Source organism: Phyllostomus discolor, chromosome 2 (genome assembly GCF_004126475.2).
Source record: "Phyllostomus discolor isolate MPI-MPIP mPhyDis1 chromosome 2, mPhyDis1.pri.v3, whole genome shotgun sequence".
In the NCBI taxonomy this organism is placed as follows: domain Eukaryota; kingdom Metazoa; phylum Chordata; class Mammalia; order Chiroptera; family Phyllostomidae; genus Phyllostomus; species Phyllostomus discolor.
Window position 1 is genome coordinate 108,930,692 of NC_040904.2, and position 19,483 is coordinate 108,950,174.

Below are 19,483 nucleotides of genomic sequence, written 5' to 3' on the forward strand. Positions count from 1 at the left end.
CAGAACCGAAAGAACAAAGAACAGATCCTAAGGGGAGTGCTGCAGCAAGGTGGGGTCCCAGGACAAGAGTGTGGTCCCGGGGCTGCAGCCCTCTCTCTTGGGAGAGAGCCAGGTCAACTGCTCCCTCCCCAGCCGAGCAAGGTCTGAGCGGCTCTGGGAGGAATCCAGGTGCTGGCAAACACACAGGGGCGGTGAGCACATTTTGGAGGCGGTGGACACTGGAGGGGCCGAGTCGCGCAGGCGACCCGGACTCCCACGGTCACCGGTCTGGCTGGAGCTTTGGTGGTGGGAGAAGCCAGGCCACTGCGGGAGAAGCCAGGCCACTGTGGGGAGTGGCGGGCTTGAAAGGGAGGAATTTCTCAAGAGGAAGGAGTGAATAGGCACAGACACTGTTTGGGGAATTCTCCTAAAGTGATCAGTGCCTCCAGCCTGTCTGCTACCCAGCTGTGGGCGCACCTGAGGATGGGCGCACCAGCGGGTCCGGCGCACCAGCGGACACGGACGGGCGCACCAGTGGTCGGGCACACCCGGCGCACAGGGCGCCTGCAAGGAGAGCATCCCCGCACACCAGCCCACAGCAGTAACCCTGGGGAAAGACCTGATTCCCACACCCAGGGCCCAAAGCTGAAGAGCCAGTGAGAACTCCACTGGCCAAGGAAGAAAAGCCAAACAAATCATCCTTCAGCCTGCCTCAACCAGCAAGAGCAGAAAAACCGGTTTGGCCACTTTGAAATCAAGAGACTTTTTAATTTGATTCTATTTTTTTTAACAATTTTTAATTTTTTAAGTTTTATTGTTTTTATTCTCTTTTTGATTTCTTTTTCCTCTCTTACCTGATTTCTTGTTTTATTCCTTCCTCCTTCCGGGCCTCCAATTTTATCTCTTCTTCCTTCCTTCGTCTGCCTTTTCTATTTTTTACTTTTTAAAATTTTTTTCCTAAATACCTATAAGTGAGACAAAATCCTGGATCTGTGAAATGACCAAAGTTGAACCCAAAGAAGGGGCATCACAACAGATGGGACAGTGAAATAAATGTCACCCTGCTATTACAGAGAACATGCAAGTTATTGCATATTTGTATTATTATTATTTTTCCAGTGTTCCTACATCTTTTTTTTAACAGTATTTTTATATCCCTCTTCTTTTTGTATAGCCTGCTTTGTTAGGCTGGATATATTGTATGACCTGACAGCTTTCCCCTGATATCTCTTTCTATACTGTATTACTAACCTACTGTCCTTGAACTCACCTGTGTCCCATCAGCACACTACTAGATGTTCTGTACTCCCTATTCTTGTTACCTAGATCTCATAGACTCTGTCATATGAATGTTGCCATAATATTAGTGTAAATAACCGCTGTCCCATGCAATTGTAAGTACTTCACAACACCCCCCCACCCCCAGATCTTAGCCCATTTCAGTTTCCTGAACTCTATTACTGTAGTGGTTAACTCTATTCTCTCACACACTACACCTATTTACTATCCTTTACTCTCACCTTACCCCAGAATCTGACCGCCCACAACCTCCCTGCTTTATAGGTCCAGCTCACAATCCTTCCTCCCCCAACAAGAGTCTTATCTTCTTTCCATCCTTTCTAAAAATCAGCTAGCTGGAAGACCACGGTTAACACTATACATAGTGAAAGGATCTCCTATATCTCCCCTACTTGCTACTACTGTAAATAGCATAGAATTCTCGGTTGCTGTCTTAAACCATTTTGCCTTCCCCCTCCAACTGATGACAAAAAAGAATAGGTGGAGGAGGTGAACACCAGGATACTCACTGGAAGAGGAAACCCAACAACAAAGGAACCACTAACAGATAACAGCAGAAGAAGGTGAAGGAGGGAGTAGTAACCACACAAACCTCAATCCAGGACTTATCTGGAAATACAACTAAACAGTAGAGACAGTACCCAATACAAACAACTGAACAAGATTTCTTTAAACCTTGTACACACAGAAGATCCAGCTTCAACACAACCTGCCCTCACCAGCACAGCAAAATACAGAAGGTGGTGGACAGAGTGACCCACATTTAACCAGCCGGTAGGAAGGAACCACCAAAGAAAGACTCAACAACAATCAAAACCCAAAGGCAAACACAAAGTCAACTTAAACGACAGCCCAAGACCAGCGAGCGTGGGGGGTCAAGGAAACAGCACCACTGAAACTCACTGCTACTCTACTAAAGAAGTTCACATCATAAACCCAGGGAGCCAGAACAGATCAATATAAGAAGCTGAGGCGAACAAGAAGAGTCTCACAAACAATGGGAAGACAAAGAAATAATCCCCAAATGAAAGGAAAGGAGGAAGCCTCAAAAAGAATGCTGAATGAAACAGAGGCAATTCAACTATCAGATATTGAATTCAAAGCAGTGATTGTCAGGAAGCTCAATGAGCTCACAATGAGCTACGAGAGTCTACAGGGAAGCTACAATGAACTCAACGAAAACTACATCAGCATAAAAAAGGAAATAGAAACTCTCAACAAGGGCCAAGAGGAAAAGAAGAATACAATTTCTGAACTGAAGAACACAGTAGAAGGAATGAAAAGCAGGGTCGATGAAGCAGAAGATCGGATCAGCGAGCTAGAGGACAAAATAGAAGAAAACACCCAGAAAGAGCAAGAAAAGGAAAAGAGGCTCAGAAAAAATGAAGAGGGATGAAGAGAAATGCAAGACAATATGAAACGTACTAATATCCGTATAATAGGGATACCAGAAGAAGAAGAAGAACAAGGGATAGAAAACCTAGTTGAACAAGTGATGATGGAAAACTTCCCTAATTTGATGAGAGAAAAAGTCACACAAATCCAGGAAACACAGAGAGTCCCAATCAAGAGGAACCCAAAGAGGCCCACCTCAAGACACATCGTAATTAAAATGGCAAAATTTCAAGACAAAGAGAGAATCTTAAAGGCAGCAAGGGAGAAACAGGAAGTAACATACAAGGGGGGCCCCAATAAGGCTAACAGCTGACTTCTCAATGGAAACACTCCAAGCCAGAAGAGAATGGCGAGAAATAACCCAAGTAATGAGAACCAGAGGCCTGCAACCACGACTACTTTACCCAGCAAGGCTCTCAATTAAGATAGATGGCCAAATAAGAAGCTTCTCAGACAAAAGAAGTCTAAAAGAATACACCTCCACTAAACCAGCTCTGCAAGAGATGCTAAAGGGACTGCTTTAAGGAAAGAAAGGAAAAGAGAGTGAGAGAGGATCACACGTACATAAAAGGCAATGAATAAGTACCTATCAATAATAACCTTAAACGTAAATGGATTAAACGCTCCAATCAAAAGACATAGAATAGCTGATTGGATAAGAAAACATGACCCACACATATGCTGTCTACAAGAGACCCACCTCAGGATAAAAGATCTGCACAGGTTGAAAGTGAAGGGCTGGAAACAAATTTTCCAAGCAAATGGACAAGAAAAAAAAAGCCGGGGTAGCAATACTCGTATCTGACAAAATAGACTTCCAAAGAAGGATGATAAAGAGAGACCCAGAAGGTCATTTCATAATACTCAAGGGAAGAATTCACCAAGAAGACATAAATATCGTAAATATATATGCACCCAACATAGGAGCACCCAAATACATGAAGAAAATCTTAGAGGACTTCAAGAAAGATATGAACAGCAACACAATTATAGTGGGGGATTTTAACACCCCTCTATCAAAAATGGACAGATCTTCCAAACAAAATATCAACAAAGATATTGTGGCATTGAACAATACCCTAGACGAAATGGGCTTTACTGATATTTACAGAACCCTCCATCCCAAAGAAGCTAAATACACATTTTTTTCAAATGTACATGGAACATTTTCAAGGATTCACCACATGATAGGACACAAAACAAGCCTCAACAATTTCAAAAAAACTGAAATCATACCAAGCAATTTCTCGGATCACAAGGGACTGAAACTAGAAATCAACCCCAAGAAAAAAACCCCAAAACACTCAAACTCATGGAGATTAAACAGCATGCTACTAAACAATGAATGGGTCAAGAATGATATTAGGGAAGAAATCAAACGGTTTTTGGAAACAAATGAAAACGAACTCATAACAACCCAAAACTTATGGGACACAGCCAAGGCAGTCCTGAGAGGGAAGATCATAGCGATACAGGCCCACCTAAAAACGTTAGAAACATTTCATACAAACAACCTAACCCTACGTCTACAAGAACTCGAGGAACAACAACAAAGACAGCCCAGAGCAAGCAGAAGGAAGGAAATATCCAAGATCAGAGCAGAATTAAATGACATAGAGACTAAAAGCACAATTCTAAAGATCAACGAATCCAAGAGTTGGTTCTTTGAAAAGATAAACAAAATCGACAAGCCTTTAAGCAGACTCATCAAGAAAAAAAGAGAGAAAACCCAAATAAACACAATCAGAAATGAAAGAGGAGAGATTACAATAGATATAACAGAAATACAAAGGATTGTAACAAATTACTACAAAGAGCTGTATGCCAAGAAATTTGAGAACCTAGATGAAATGGACAAATTTCTAGAAAAATATAATCTTCCAAAACTCAATAAAGTGGAAGCAGAAAGCCTGAACAAACCAATAACAACAAAAGAAATTGAATCGGTAATCAAAAAACTCCCAACACACAAAAGCCCTGGACCAGATGGTTTCACAGGAGAATTCTACAAAGCATTTAAAGAAGAACTAACACCTACCCTTCACAGACTATTTCAAAAAATACAAAAAGATGGAAGACTCCCAAACTCCTTTTATGAGACCAACATCATCTTAATTCCAAAACCAGATAAAGACACAACAAAGAAAGAAAACTACAGGCCAATATCGCTGATGAACATTGACGCTAAAATCCTCAACAAGATACTGGCAAACCGCATCCAACAGTACATTAAGAAGATCATACACCATGACCAAGTGGGATTCATTCCAGGGATGCAAGGATGGTACAATATTCACAAATCAGTAAATGTAATACATCACATAAACAAAAGAAAAGACAAAAACCACATGACCATATCAATAGATGCAGAAAAAGCATTTGATAAGGTACAGCACCCATTTATGATAAAAACACTCAGGAAAGTGGGAATAGAGGGAGCATTCCTCAACATAATAAAGGCCATATATGAGAAACCTACAGCCAACATTATACTCAATGGGCAAAAATTAAAATCTTTTCCACTAAGAACAGGAACAAGACAAGGATGTCCACTTTCACCACTTCTATTCAATATAGTACTGGAAGTTCTAGCCACAGCAATCAGACAAGAAAAAGAAATAAAAGGAATCCAAATCGGAAAGGAGGAAACAAAACTGTCACTGTTCACAGATGACATGATAGTGTACATAGAAAATCCTATAGACTCCACCAAAAAACTGTTTGACCTAATAAATGAATTTGGCAAAACAGCAGGATACAAAGTCAATATCCAGAAATCAAAGGCATTTCTGTACACCAACAATGAAACAGCAGAAGCAGAAATCAAGAAAAAAATTCCATTTGAAATAGCAAAAAGAAAAATAAAATACCTAGGGATAAACCTAACCAAAGAGGTAAAAGACCTGTATTCAGAAAACTACATAACGCTGAGGAGAGAAATCAAGGAAGACACAAACAAATGGAAACATATACCGTGTTCATGGATTGGAAGAATTAATATCATCAAAATGTCCATACTACCAAAAGCAATTTACACATTCAATGCAATACCTATTAAAGTACCAATGGCATATTTCACAGACATAGAACAAACACTTCAACAATTTATATGGAACCATAAACGACCCCGAATAGCTGCTGCAATTTTGAGAAAGAAGAGTAAAGTAGAAGGAATCACAATACCTGACACTAAACTATACTACAAGGCCACTGTAATCAAAACTGCCTGGTACTGGCATAAAAACAGGCACATGGACCAATGGAACAGAATAGAGAGCCCAGAAATAAACCCAAGCCTCTACGGTCAATTAATATTTGACAAAGGAAGCAGCAACATAAAATGGAATAAAAATAGCCTCTTGAACAAATGGTGTTGGGAGAACTGGACAGCTACGTGCAAAAAAATGAAACTCAAGCACCAACTTACACCTTGTACAAAAATAGATTCAAGGTGCATAAAAGACTTAAATATAAAGTATGACACCATTAAAGTCCTAGAAGAGAACGTAGGTAGGAAAATCTCAGATATTTCACGCAGAAACTTTTTTACTGACTTGTCTCCTAGAGCAAGGGACATAAAGGAAAGAATAAACAAATGGGACCTTATCAAAATTAAAAGCTTTTGCACAGCTAAAGAAAACAGTATCAAAATAAAAAGAGAGCCAACTGTATGGGAAAACATATTTGCCAATGATACCTCAGACAAGGGTTATATTTTATTATTATATTATATTTTATTTAATATATTTATTTATATTTATAGTTATTATATTTTAATCTCCAAAATATATAAAGAATTTACAAGGCTCCACTCTAAGAAGACAAGTAACCCAATTAAAAAATGGGCAAAGGACTTGAACAGACACTTCTCCAAGGAGGACATACAGAAAATCCAAAGACACATGAAACGATGCTCAATATCGCTAGCCATCAGAGAGATGCAAATTAAAACCACAATGAGACACCACTTCACACCAGTCAGAATGGCCATCATAAACAAAGCAACAAACAACAAGTGCTGGAGAGGCTGTGGAGAAAGGGGGTCCCTAGTGCACTGTTGGTGGGACTGCAGACTGGTACAACCACTATGGAAAGCAGTTTGGAACTTCCTCAGAAAACTAAAAATGGATCTGCCTTTTGACCCGGCAATTCCACTGCTGGGACTCTATCCTAAGAATACTAAAACACCAATTCAAAAGAACCTATGCATCCCAATGTTCATAGCAGCACAATTTACAATAGCTAGGTGCTGGAAGCAACCTAGATGCCCATCAGTAAATGAATGGATCAAAAAACTATGGTATATTTACACAATGGAATTCTATGCAGCAGAAAGAAAGAAGGAGCTCCTACCCTATGCAACAGCATGGATGGAGCTGGAAGGCATTATGCTAAGTGAAACGAGCCAGGCAGTGAAAGACAAATACCACATGATATCACCTTTAACAGGAATCTAAACAAGAAAACAAAACAAAACAAAACAAAACAAAAAACTAGCAAAATATAACCAAAGAAACTGAAATAGGGGATAGTCTGACAGTGACCAGAGTGGAGAGAAGAGAGAATTTCAGGGGGGAATGGGTAGGGTTTACAGGAACAAATTTGGAGGACACATGGACAAAAACTAGGGGTGGGGGGTAATGGGGGGGAAGGGGGGAGGGTTGGGTGGGTGGGCTGGAATGGGAGTAGGGGGAGAAAACTGTACTTGAACAATGATTAAAATTTAAAAAAAATAAAAAAAGAAATGAAAAATGATATTATAACCCATACCACAGAAATACAAAGGATTGTAAGAAATTACTATGAAGAACTATATGACAAGAAATTTGAAAACCTAGGGGAAATGGACAAATTTCTAGAAAAATATAATCTTCCAAAACTCAATGAAGAAGTAGAAAGCCTGAACAGCTGACAAAATTGAAGCATTAATCAAAAAATTCATGACACATAAAATCCTTGGACAGAACGGTTTCACAGGAGAATTCTATAAAGCATTTAAGGTAGACCTAACCCCTATTCCAAAACATCCAAGAAGATGGAAGACTCCCAAACTCTTGTTATGAAGCCAGCATCATCCTAATCCCAAAACCACATAAAGTCACAACAAAGAAGGAAAACTTCAGGTCAATATCACTGATAAACATAGGTGCTAAAATCCTCAACACAATATTGGCAAAACACATCCAGCAATACGTTAAAAAGATCATACACCATGATCAAGTGCTATTCATTCCAGGGATGAAAGGCTGGTACAATATTTGCAAATCAATACATGTAATACATCACATAAACAAAAGACAAAGATCACATGATCACAGCAATAGATGTGGAAAAATCATTTGACAGGGTACAGCATCCATTTATGATAAAGACACCCAGCACAGTGGGAATAGAGAGAGCATTCCTCAAAATATAAAGGCCATTTATGAGAGACCTACAGCCAACATCATACTCAATGAGTAAAAACTAAAAACTTTCCCACTAAGATCAGGAACAAGACAAGGTTGTCCACTTTCACCAATTATATTCAAGATAGTATTGTAAGTCCTAGACACAGCAATCAGACAAGAAATGAAAATAAAGGCATCCAAATTGGAAAAGAGGAAACAGAACTGTCATTATTTGCACATGACATGATAGTGTATAGAGAAAATCCTATACACTCCACCAAAAAACTACTGACCTAATAATTGAATTTGGCTAGACAGCAGGATACAAAGTCAATATTGAGAAATCAAAGGCATTTTTGTACACCAACAATGAAATATCAGAAACAGAAATCAGGAAAAAAATCCCATTTCAGATAGCAACAAGAAAAATAAAATACTTGGAATAAACCTAACCAAGAAGGTAAAAGACCTGTACTCAGAAAACTACACAACAGTGAAGAAAGACATTAAGGAAGGCACCAACAAATGGAAAAAGATATCATATTCATGAACTGGAAGAATTAACATCATCAAAATGTCCATACTACCTAAAGCAGTTTATCTATCCAATGCAATATTAAAAGTACCAATGGTGTATTTCACAGATATAGAACAACCACTTTAAAAATTTATAAGGAACCATCAATGACCCCGAACAGCTGCAGCAATTTTGAGAAAGAAGAACAAAGTAGGAGAGATTACAATACCTGACATTGAACTATATTGCAAGGTCATGGTAACAAAAACAGTCTGGTACTGATATAAGAATAGACACAGAGATCAATGGAACGAAATAGAGAGCCCAGAAATAAACCTGTGTCCACATGGCCAATTAATATATGACAAAGGGGTAGAAGCATAACATGGAGCAAAAATAGCCTCTTCAACAAATGGTGTTGGGAGAGCTGAACAGCTACATGCAGAACAATGAAACTCAACCACCAACTTATACCACACACAAAAATAAACTCAAGATGGATAAAAGACTTAAATATAAGTCAAGATACCATAAAGTCCTGGAGGAGAACATAGGCAGGAAAATCTCAGATATTCCACATAGCAATATTTCCACCAATATGTCCCCTAGAGCAAGAGACATAAAAGAAAGAATAAACCAATGGGACTTCATCAAATCAAAAGCTTCTGTATTGCTAAAGAAAACATCAGCAAAATGAAAAGGGAACCAACCACATGGGAAAATATATTTGCCAATGATACCCTGTTCAAGGGTTTGATCTCCAAATTATATAAAGAACTCACACAACTCCACTCCAGAAAGACAAATGTCCCAATTAAAAAATAGGTGAAGGACCTGAGCAGACACTTCTCCAAGGAAGACATACAGAGGGCCCAGGAACATATAAAAGGATATTCAGCATCGGATGCTCAGCATCATTAGCCATCACAAAGTTGCAAATTAAGAGCACAATGAGATACCACTTCACACTGGTGAGAATGGCCATCATAAACAAATCAACAAACAATAAGCGCTGGCGAGGTTGTGGAGAACAGGGAATCCTAGTGCACTGTTGATGGGAATGCAGACGGGTGCAGCCACTGTGGAAAACAGTAAAGAACTTCCTCAGAAAACTAAAAATAGAACTACCTTTGACCCAGCAACTCCACTGCTGGGATTGTACTCTAAGAATCCTGAAACACTAATTCAAAAGAACCTATGCACCCCAATGTTCACAGCAGGACAATTTACAATAGCCAAGTGCTGGAAGCAATCTAAGTGTCTGTCCATCAGTAAATGAGTGGATCGAAAAACTGTGGTACATTTACACAATGGAATTCTATGCAGCAGAAAGGAAGAAGGAGCTCCTATCCTTCATGACACCATGGATAGAGACACCATGGATAGATGTGGAGAGCAGTATGCTAAGTGAAGTAACCCAGGTGTGAAAGACAAATACCACATAGTAGCACCTATAAGTGGAATCTAATAAACAAAACAGACAAGTGAGCAAAACAGAACCGGAGACATGGAAATAAAGAACAAACTGACAGTAACTGGAGGGGAAGGGGGATAACGGAATAAAGAAGAGGAAGGGTTGTCAAGGAACAAGTAAGTATAAAGCAACCATGGACAAAGCCTAAAGGGGGAAGGATTGAGGGTGGGAGGTGGGGGTGGGTAGGGTGGCGGGAAAGTGGTGGGGGGAAAATGGAGACAACAGTACTTGAACTACAATAAAAAAAAAGAAACAGAAGCTTGTACTTTTGTCTACATATATTTGTATTACATTTGGTAAAATAAGAAAGTGTTACTTTTACAAATAAAAGGCATAAATCAATATCAAAACAAAAAAGAAATAGTGGGTGATAGACCATCATGTTAGCAACTTATGTACTCTCAAATAGTTCAGGGGAAAATGTTATTTGTACTACACTTGGAACTTCTCTGTAATTTTGAGATTATTTCAAATTTTTTAAAAAGAGAAAATCTTATACTAGAACATGTTAGATAATCTGAATTAACTCATAAGCAATTATCATATAGGGAAATGCTTTTAATATAATGCAGCAATCACTTGGTTCATTTCCAGTTTTACTCTATAAGCTAATACTTCTGCACCAAATTAGAGAGACTGAAAGCAAAATACACTAATGTAGCAGCAGAACTTGGGCTAGACACCTCAAGAAACACAGGACTGGACACAATACCCATTGCCCCCAATCTTCTTCCTGTTTCATTTTGGCCATGTGTTCTGACTTAAAAGTGTTTATTGCATTATATAATTTTGCCTTGTCATTGTAACTGAATACTCTCAACCCTTCTGTACCCTCCAACTAAGCTATCCTCACCAATATTTAAAGTTAAGTCCCACCTATACTGTAGCATTCGTTTATTATGAATTTAATTGTGCTAGTATTTTTATTGAGATTCTAAATTTCCTGCAAGTATTCTAGTTACAAACTTACACAGGTGTTTAGGTCAGCCCTATCCCTATTTGTCTAACAATCCCCATTATTTCTAGTGTGTTATTTTGCATAACCCAGTTATTTCAGCAATGCCACCAGCTTCTTCAAGATATGAATGGATATGTAATTTTATTTCCTCTCAAAGCTCTGCTAAAAACTAGAGAATTTTTAAAAAGGCATTACCCAGAGCCTTTATTGAACAATAAAATGTGATCATTTTGATCATCAAAAAGGGTAATTATTACATTTAACTGGGACCCACTGTATTTATGAAAATTCATGAGTTTCTAATACTCTCCAAACTAGATAACTGTTCACACTAAAGTAGCTAATAAATTAACCAAATGTGGTAATTAAAAGCGAAGGATTAAGCATTTAATTATAGTAACTGAATAGCTCCAGGTGATTAAAACAGCTGTATTTCACATAAGAATGCAAGTTAATAAATGTAGATGAGATGACAGATTTAGAAACTCATCATTTTGTAATTCCTAATGAAAAAACAAACTTAGTTGTAAAATCATTAGATGAATAGTTGATGGGGGAGTAGATTTCACGGGATGAAAGTAACACAAATAGATTTGTTACCAAAGTAACAAAATAGATTGGGAACAAGGGAGGAAATGTAACTTTATAGTGGAGGGATCATATTGTCATTTCCCTAATCCAATGTATCCACTTCATCTTCACAGCAGAAGCCTGCCTCAGCACTAGTGATGGTTGGGCAACCAAACATTGTGTCTCCTGTTACAACATGAATCATGTGCATCACCCATGATGTAATCCTATGAGATGGAATTCTACAGAAACAATTAACCTGATTTGTTTAGTAAATCATTGTCATGTAAAAAAGGGATTGTTCTAGGCTGAAAGATTTGAGGGAAATAACCAGGTGCAATGCCATCATAGATAAAATCCTATTTTTACAACAGATTGTCTAAGGCACTTTTAAGACAACTGGGGATATCGCAATATACACTAGGTGATAGATGGTATTTAAAAATTGCTATTAGGTGTGGAACGACATGTATATCTATAATCTACTTTTTAAAACTTTAGTTTTTTTTAATTAAAAAAAAAATTACCTAAAAGGACAGAGATAACAGGAAAGAAAATAAGAGCATCAAAATTTTAGGAGCTGGAAAATGAGTAAATATGAGGTCTGCCTGGAAAAAGTCCAGCCATAGTTAATGTAATAAAAACAGTTCGCGCCATGTTAATGTATCCTGGCAGCCAAGGAGAGTGGAGTGGAATGCGCATGTGGGAACAATGACAACTTCACTGAACTAGTCAGCAGGGGCAGTAGATGCTGTTGAGAGAGCATGTGTACTGTGTGGCCATTGCATTTAAAATGACTCTGAGTAGAGTGATGGATTTGCATCAAATTTGTGTTAAGCTTTAACATTCCTCTGTAGAAACTATTTGGATGACTTAGAAGGCCACAGCTGGTGATTGGCAGCTTCATCATGACAGTGTGCCCACTCATTCATCATGTCTTGTACAGAGTTTTCAGGTGAAACATCAAATCACCCAGGTGACTCAGCCTCCCTACTGCCCAGATTTGGTGCCCTGTCATTTCTGGCCTTGCCCAAAACTAAATCACCTGTGAAAGAAAGGGAAGCGATTTCAGACCCTTGATGAGATTCAAGGAAAATACAATGGGGCAGCTGATGGTGATTGGGAGAAGTGTGTGAGGTCCCAAGGTGTCTACTTTGAAGGGGACTGAAGTGTCATTGTCCTGTGTACAATGTTGCTTGTACCCTCTTCAATAAATGTCTCTATTTTTCACATTACATGGCTGGACACCTTCTAGACAGACCTCATACATTGAAATATTAAAATAATATGACAGGTAAAGTGAAGTAAACAAAAAAGAAATCGAATCTAGATTTTAAAAATAAAATCCATTTCAATTCCAAAAAAATTATTCTCCATTAAAAAAATGATATGGGTGAAAGGAGTCAAAAGATACAAACACCTAGTTATAAAATAAGTCATGAACATAATGTACAGAGTGTTAACTATAGTTAATAATACTAAATCACATATTTTAAACTTGCTAAGAGAATAAATCTTAAAAGGTTTACTGACAAAAGTTTTTGTTACTATGTATGGTGACAGATGGCAACTAGACTTACTGTGGTCATCATTTTGTAGTGTATACAAATATTGACTCATGTTGTACATCCAAAACTAATATAAGGTCATCTATCAATTATACATCAATAAAAAAATTAAACAATATTATAATCACACACTTGCACAACTAAAATTAAAAACTTTTGACAATATATCATCCGTTATTGCAGTATTGTTTACTAACCTCTGCTTCATCACCCTTCTCTCTATAAGCAGTAGCAATACTGGTTTGAACAGCCTTAATCCACGCCTGGCGCAATTTTTCAGAATCTGCCTGAAGCATGCAACTTCTAAAAGGAAATAACATTTTTTTCTCAGTCACCAAATTAAGCCACAAAAATAATGCTATGTATACTTTTTTTGATCATTTTGCTATTTAATAATTTTTTAACAAAAATAATTATGTTTGTTGCCCTGGCTGGTGTGACTTAGTGGATTGAACACCAACCTGCGAACCAAAGGGTCGCTGGTTCGATTCCCAGTCAGGCCACATGCCTGGGTTTCAGGCCAGGTCCCCAGTAGGGGCCGTGCGAGAGGCAACCAGACATTGATGTTTCTCTCCCTCTCTTTCTGTCTCCCTTCCCTTCTGTTGAAAAATAAGTAAATCTTTTGTATTTGTTGAAAGGTTTTTATCTGTCTTTAGGACAGAGTGTGTTCATTAAGCAATCAAAGTATCAATGAAATAAGTTACCTATTGGAAAGAAATTACCCATCCTGCACATTAAAAGAAAACAAACTTTGAATTTACCATATAGTTGTTGTTCCTCGCTATATTGCGGTCCACTTATTGTGGCTTCACTGTATACTTCACTGGTGAGTACCCATATAGAATTTTGTATGTTGTTAAAATTATGTAAGTTTAAGAGTGTAGAAAGTGTTTAAGAGCAGATGAAGTGTTTATAAGAGTGTGGGAAAGGATAATAAGAGAGTTGGGAAGGTTTATAGGAGTGTGGGAAGGGTTTATAAAGCCTTAAAATATATATAAGTAATAAAATAAATATAACACTGCTACTTCATGGGTTTTCACCTATCTCGGGGGTCTCTGGAATATAACTCCCACAATAGGTGAGGGATCACTGTAAACATAACATATTTTTCTACCGGGTGGAAATATAAGATGATATTCATCAAAAAATTAATCTAATGAGTTCAGTTCATCATCCATGACAGCTACAAAGTTTTCATATGGCCACACCAATAATCTTTATGGAATTTAAAGAATATATGATACTGAAAAGATGTTACAGAAATTTCTGACTAATACCTGTAATCACTAATTAATAAAATTTACTTTTAAATATTTTTTTTCTCTTAAGTACAGGGCATCACAAGTGAAACCCAAATCTTTCTCTACTCTGGGAAGTTTAAGACAAACTACAGAAACATAACAGCAACTCTCAAATTCTTTAGAACCACTCACTTTGTGGGAGAGACCACCTCAAAGCAGAATCGCCGTTCTATGTCTTCACAATGTTTCACTGTGCAGAGCCGTAGATCTTCCACTACCACAGTGGGGTTATCCTACAATAAGGAAACAGAACTCCCATATTTAGCAATCTAGATTTCAAATACTACTACCAATAACACTTAAAAATATTACTTGGCATAAATGTGTTAATTTTAAAGATTTATATTTGTATTATTTTAGATTAGGAGTTATCAACATAGATATAACTAATAAAGGTAATTCTGCCCTGTTAATACTTTTACCTGCCTCATAAAATTGCTATATAAGAATTAAACGAATTAGTTTAAGCCTAGCCAAAAACTTGGTAATTAATTAGTAGGTGCTCCATAAATGTTAGCTTTCTGTTAATTTTCTTCCATAGGGACACTCCTGGTCCCTACTCACATACAATAAAAACTACTTTCCTCCAAAAAAGAAGCCTTTAATGAGTCAAGTTTTATATAGCTGAAAAAAAAGAAAGCTATATATATAGCCTTCTAAAAATGTGTCAGAAAATGAGAAAAAGTTTATCATTTTTTAGTACTAATAAAAATATAACTCAAAACCAAGTTTATCAGAGTAGAAAAAAGCATGACCTAATTAGTTAGAATAAAGGACTTGTGTGGAAAAAATCTGCAATCACAGAACCTAACAAGTTAAACTTCATACTGTGTTACCTCAAGAGTAAAAGTGAGTATTTCAAATTTACAGTTGAATATATCATTAATGAAGGCTAACTAGGTAAAAATCATGTCACTAATTAACCAATAGTTCTTTTTTCCTAATTTTTTTGGAAAAGTATTTATTGATATGATACATTCTCCATGTATCAGCTTAAGAAGTTTGTAGGTCAAGTTTATCTGTGCATGGTGGGAAGAGACACAGATAAGGGAAAGGGAGGAAAGGAAAAAAATGGTCACAAAGAAATAGAAAAGAAAATACACCGTAGGTTACCAGAACCTTCAGAATAAAAACAAGAAAAAGAAAAAGTTGTGAGCATCAACAATACAAGGATTACAAAGACTCATGTGAAGGAAACAAAATCTTCAGCACTTTGCATGGTGTCTACAGACCATTTCAATACCCTCCTTCCACATAAAGCAAACCTCCCATAGTCTCTCCTGGGTCACTGGGCACCTCTGACTGCAGTCTTCTGAGTGAACACCAACAAGGCTGGTGATAGGAGAGGGAGAGCAGAGAAGTCTAGGTACACTGGGGAGGGACAAGGATCAGTACCTTCAGAGGGAAATGTTCAAAGAGATAAAGCGGCACATTTGGATGTTACTTGGGAGGGACGTGAGTTGGCACATTTTCAACATCACATGTGATTTTAGTATGCCTTTCCAAAAAATAAAAATTCCTCATCCTTAAAATAAGGTTCAGAGAAATGAATCTATAAAATCAATATTAACAAATTTAGAGGTTTTTATTTAAGTTACTTCAAGGTTACATGTTAATGTCATTTCTAACCTTTCTATATTATCACCTGTCCCATAGGGTGATATTCCTTAAAAGGCAGCCTTTTCTAAAACCTCAAAAAATTACTGTGGAATGGTGGTATTATTCCTGTCACACAAAGAGACAAAGAAACACATGAAGAAAAAAAGTAATAATTCTGGGACAGAAAAAAATACATCTCAAAGCTAGGAATTAAGAATTTGGATTTCAAAATTATTCTCCATTAAAGTATCAAATATTGATATTTTTCCCTTCTAAATCCTCTTACACATGCTCAAACTTAAAACTAATAAACAGTAATTTCACACACATGAGTATTCATGGACTTCAATGTTTTCCCAAGACAAACAGATCAAGAACCAAAACCAGGGACTCACTGAAGGTTTTTTTCACTTAGTTACTTAACAAAAGACCTACCTTAAACTTTTTCTGGTAAACCAACTGATTGTTCTGTATTGAAAACCAGCGTCTAAATAAATACAAAATAGATTAAATTTCTACAAACAATTTAAAATCAGTTCATAGTAATTATGTGTTGTTGAGAAGTACACTGTTTAGTTTTGCTTTGTATAAACTGATGCCAATGAGATTACTGAAAGTAAAAAACAATTTTAAACAATTTTAAAAGCACAGATTAGGAAAGTGAAACTACTATATTTTGATTAATTTTAAGTTAGAAATTTAAATCCTAATGAAAGCTATCTTTTATGCTATCACCAAATAATTATTTTAAAGTAAAAATTTATTTATTTGAAGTTCCTCAAAAATAACCAAAATCTTTCCCCCCAAAATAACTGCTTTCATCAAAAGTAGAAATAAATTTATACTGTAAATAAAACTATCCATTTGTATACACTAAAACACTGAAGTAAATGGTGCTTTGTTTTCAACATTTTTGCAGCTAATTCAGCAAGCATTTGATTTATTAAGCAAAATAGATGATTAAATCATCATTTTACAACTGCTATCAAACAGGAGACAAATGCCAATTCATTTGGCCTTACTTTTATATCATCATATAAGCAGAATAATCAAACTTATTACTAAAAATGAATCATCCAACTATTTTACATTATTCTCCTTATTACTGTAATTAGGCAAACAATTTACTTGCAATCTTCTTTAAAAGAACAGGCTAAGCTACTTATGGCATATTTACTAATTCTAATTTATTAAAACAGTAAAAGGACCTAAAGACTTACAAAAAAAAAAGAGAAAAACAAAAACCCAGCCAAAAGCCAATCATAAAAGAGCAAAAATTCTCACCAAGCATGAAAAGTAAAACAAAATGAGTCATTATTTTAAAATTAGTTTCATGTGAGATGATTTCTATTGTAAACATTAATTATTAATCTATTAGCAGATAGATTCCACCTTTTCAATGATACTAATAAAAAACACTAGAAATTATATATAAACATATTTATAATTTCTATTTTTAAAAATTATTGGTAAGTTAATTCTCCAAAGCTGAGGAAATGATCAGATGCTTATTAGGTTTTCTTGCTACTTTAAAAAGGTATAACCTTTACCATTAAAATAGAGGTTTGTTAAATTGGCATCTAGATAAAATTAAGTGGGTTGCCTCTAAATGCAAATCATCATGAGGCAGACTAGAAAAGGAAGAACTTCTGGGTTTCTTTGCTTTCCAACACATAATTGGTTAGAAATGTTAAAGGAAATACCTACAAACAAACAAAAAGATGCAGCCCTGCCACAGGGGATGACATGCAATGGAAACAATCTCTGATACTGATTAAAGTGTTTTTAAAACATCACCTGAGGTAGGATAAACTATGTTAATAAAAATTCTTATGTTTTATAGAAATGATATTATATAAGTTGATGAAAAACTACATAGAGTTTTGCTGCACAATAGAAAAACACCCATATATAACCATGTAAGCTTTTCATGCTTCTGAGGTCTTCAAAAAATAAATTTATTTTGACCTGTTGCATCTTAGGGCCAAAACCTCTAAAACTAATACCAAATATTACATTAAAAGCAAGTTCCTTTGCTTTTTTGTCAGAGATCATTTCCTGATATTAATTTTACAGATCATACATATTTCTGAAACCTAGTTCCTCTGCCATCTCTCTGTTCCTGGTAACTTTCTCGTATCATCAGCTTTTATATGGCCAGGATAGGTACCAGAAATCTATCTTAATTTGGCAAAGCCTGCTAGGAAATAAAACCATGATGTACCCCAGGTAGAAAAAAATTTTCAATTACAAGAATCTGTTTATCTTATGACACTGTTTCCCTTCCTCTGCCATTATAAAAAACAAAAAGAAAAAAAGAGCTAACCATACTCATTTGCAGTGATGATGACTTTAATCTGGTAAGTAAAATGGAATATAGTTTTTAACTGCTCCTATAGAATAATCCAAGTTATTGATATTTTTATTAAAAGGAAAAATGGGACAGCTCATATATTCCTAGGGAATATAGAAAAACAATATTTTAAGTTGTTATCTGTAATTTGAAGATACTTAAAAATATTATTAAATAATAAAAAAGACAAATTTTGGAAAGCATTGTACTGACAACTACACTATATTCTACAAGATTCAAAAGCTGTCACAAAGCCAAAACTTATATAAGACAGTGTTTTAAAAAGGAAAACTTCTGGGTTCATTAAGAAAAGTGAGACACAACTTTATATCTCTCTCAAACTGAAGTAACTCAATATAATAAAGATTTGAGATCAAAATATTCTATTCATAAATAATTAAAAATTGTTAATTATAAATACCAGTGAAAGCTTTCCAGATGACAAAATTGAGGGAGAGAGAAATATATTAAAAAAATAAATCAATCATCTTTTACCGTGTTTCATCACTAGTCTAAGAACTATACTTGAAATCAAGTACATGGGTAAAATAAAGCTTCTAAATTGGTAGAGGCTTTTTCACCAAAATTATAGATAATGGATTCATGCACATATTTATATACGTGCCAAAGAGGCGAATCTGTAACAAAATTAAAAGTCTGAACATTTAATGCTCCTTTATTTCAAATTCAATTTTATTTTTCAAGGGAAAAAGACCAAAATGGTAAAACAAAACAAGCAAACAAAAAAATCTAGGAACTGATGATGTTTCCCTTTCAATATAACCAATATGGTTATTATCAAAGAGACTAATTCCTACTTACTGTTTAAATTTTTGAAAAGCATTTACTACCTTATTTCCCTTAAAAAAAGGTATTATATTACTCAATGTATAATCTTCTTCAAGTAACTAAAACATATCAAATATTCTTTTCCAGGTTAAAATAAATTGAGGAGATGGGCAATGAAAAAATATAATTTCACTCCTCAAAAAGGATGTTTAGTTTTTCCCCCCAATTTAAAAGGTGAGAGACTTTATATCCATTGCAAGTAATCCAAATGAAATGCAGGTTAATTATGAG

The 19,483-nt window shown here is 36.0% G+C and overlaps 1 protein-coding gene across 12 annotated transcripts in view; it reads right to left on the minus strand.

The window, feature by feature from the left end:
* ACAP2 (ArfGAP with coiled-coil, ankyrin repeat and PH domains 2) overlaps positions 1-19,483 on the minus strand; it is a 165,179-nt gene that overhangs the window by 30,684 nt on the left and 115,012 nt on the right. For all 12 annotated transcript variants that reach the window (XM_036018328.1, XM_036018334.1, XM_028503175.2 and 9 more), the window contains 3 exons: positions 16,486-16,537; positions 14,584-14,684; positions 13,348-13,453 (listed from right to left, as the gene is read on the minus strand). In XM_036018328.1, the coding sequence (XP_035874221.1) occupies positions 13,348-13,453; positions 14,584-14,684; positions 16,486-16,537 (259 nt within the window). The remainder of the gene's footprint in view (positions 1-13,347; positions 13,454-14,583; positions 14,685-16,485; positions 16,538-19,483) is intronic.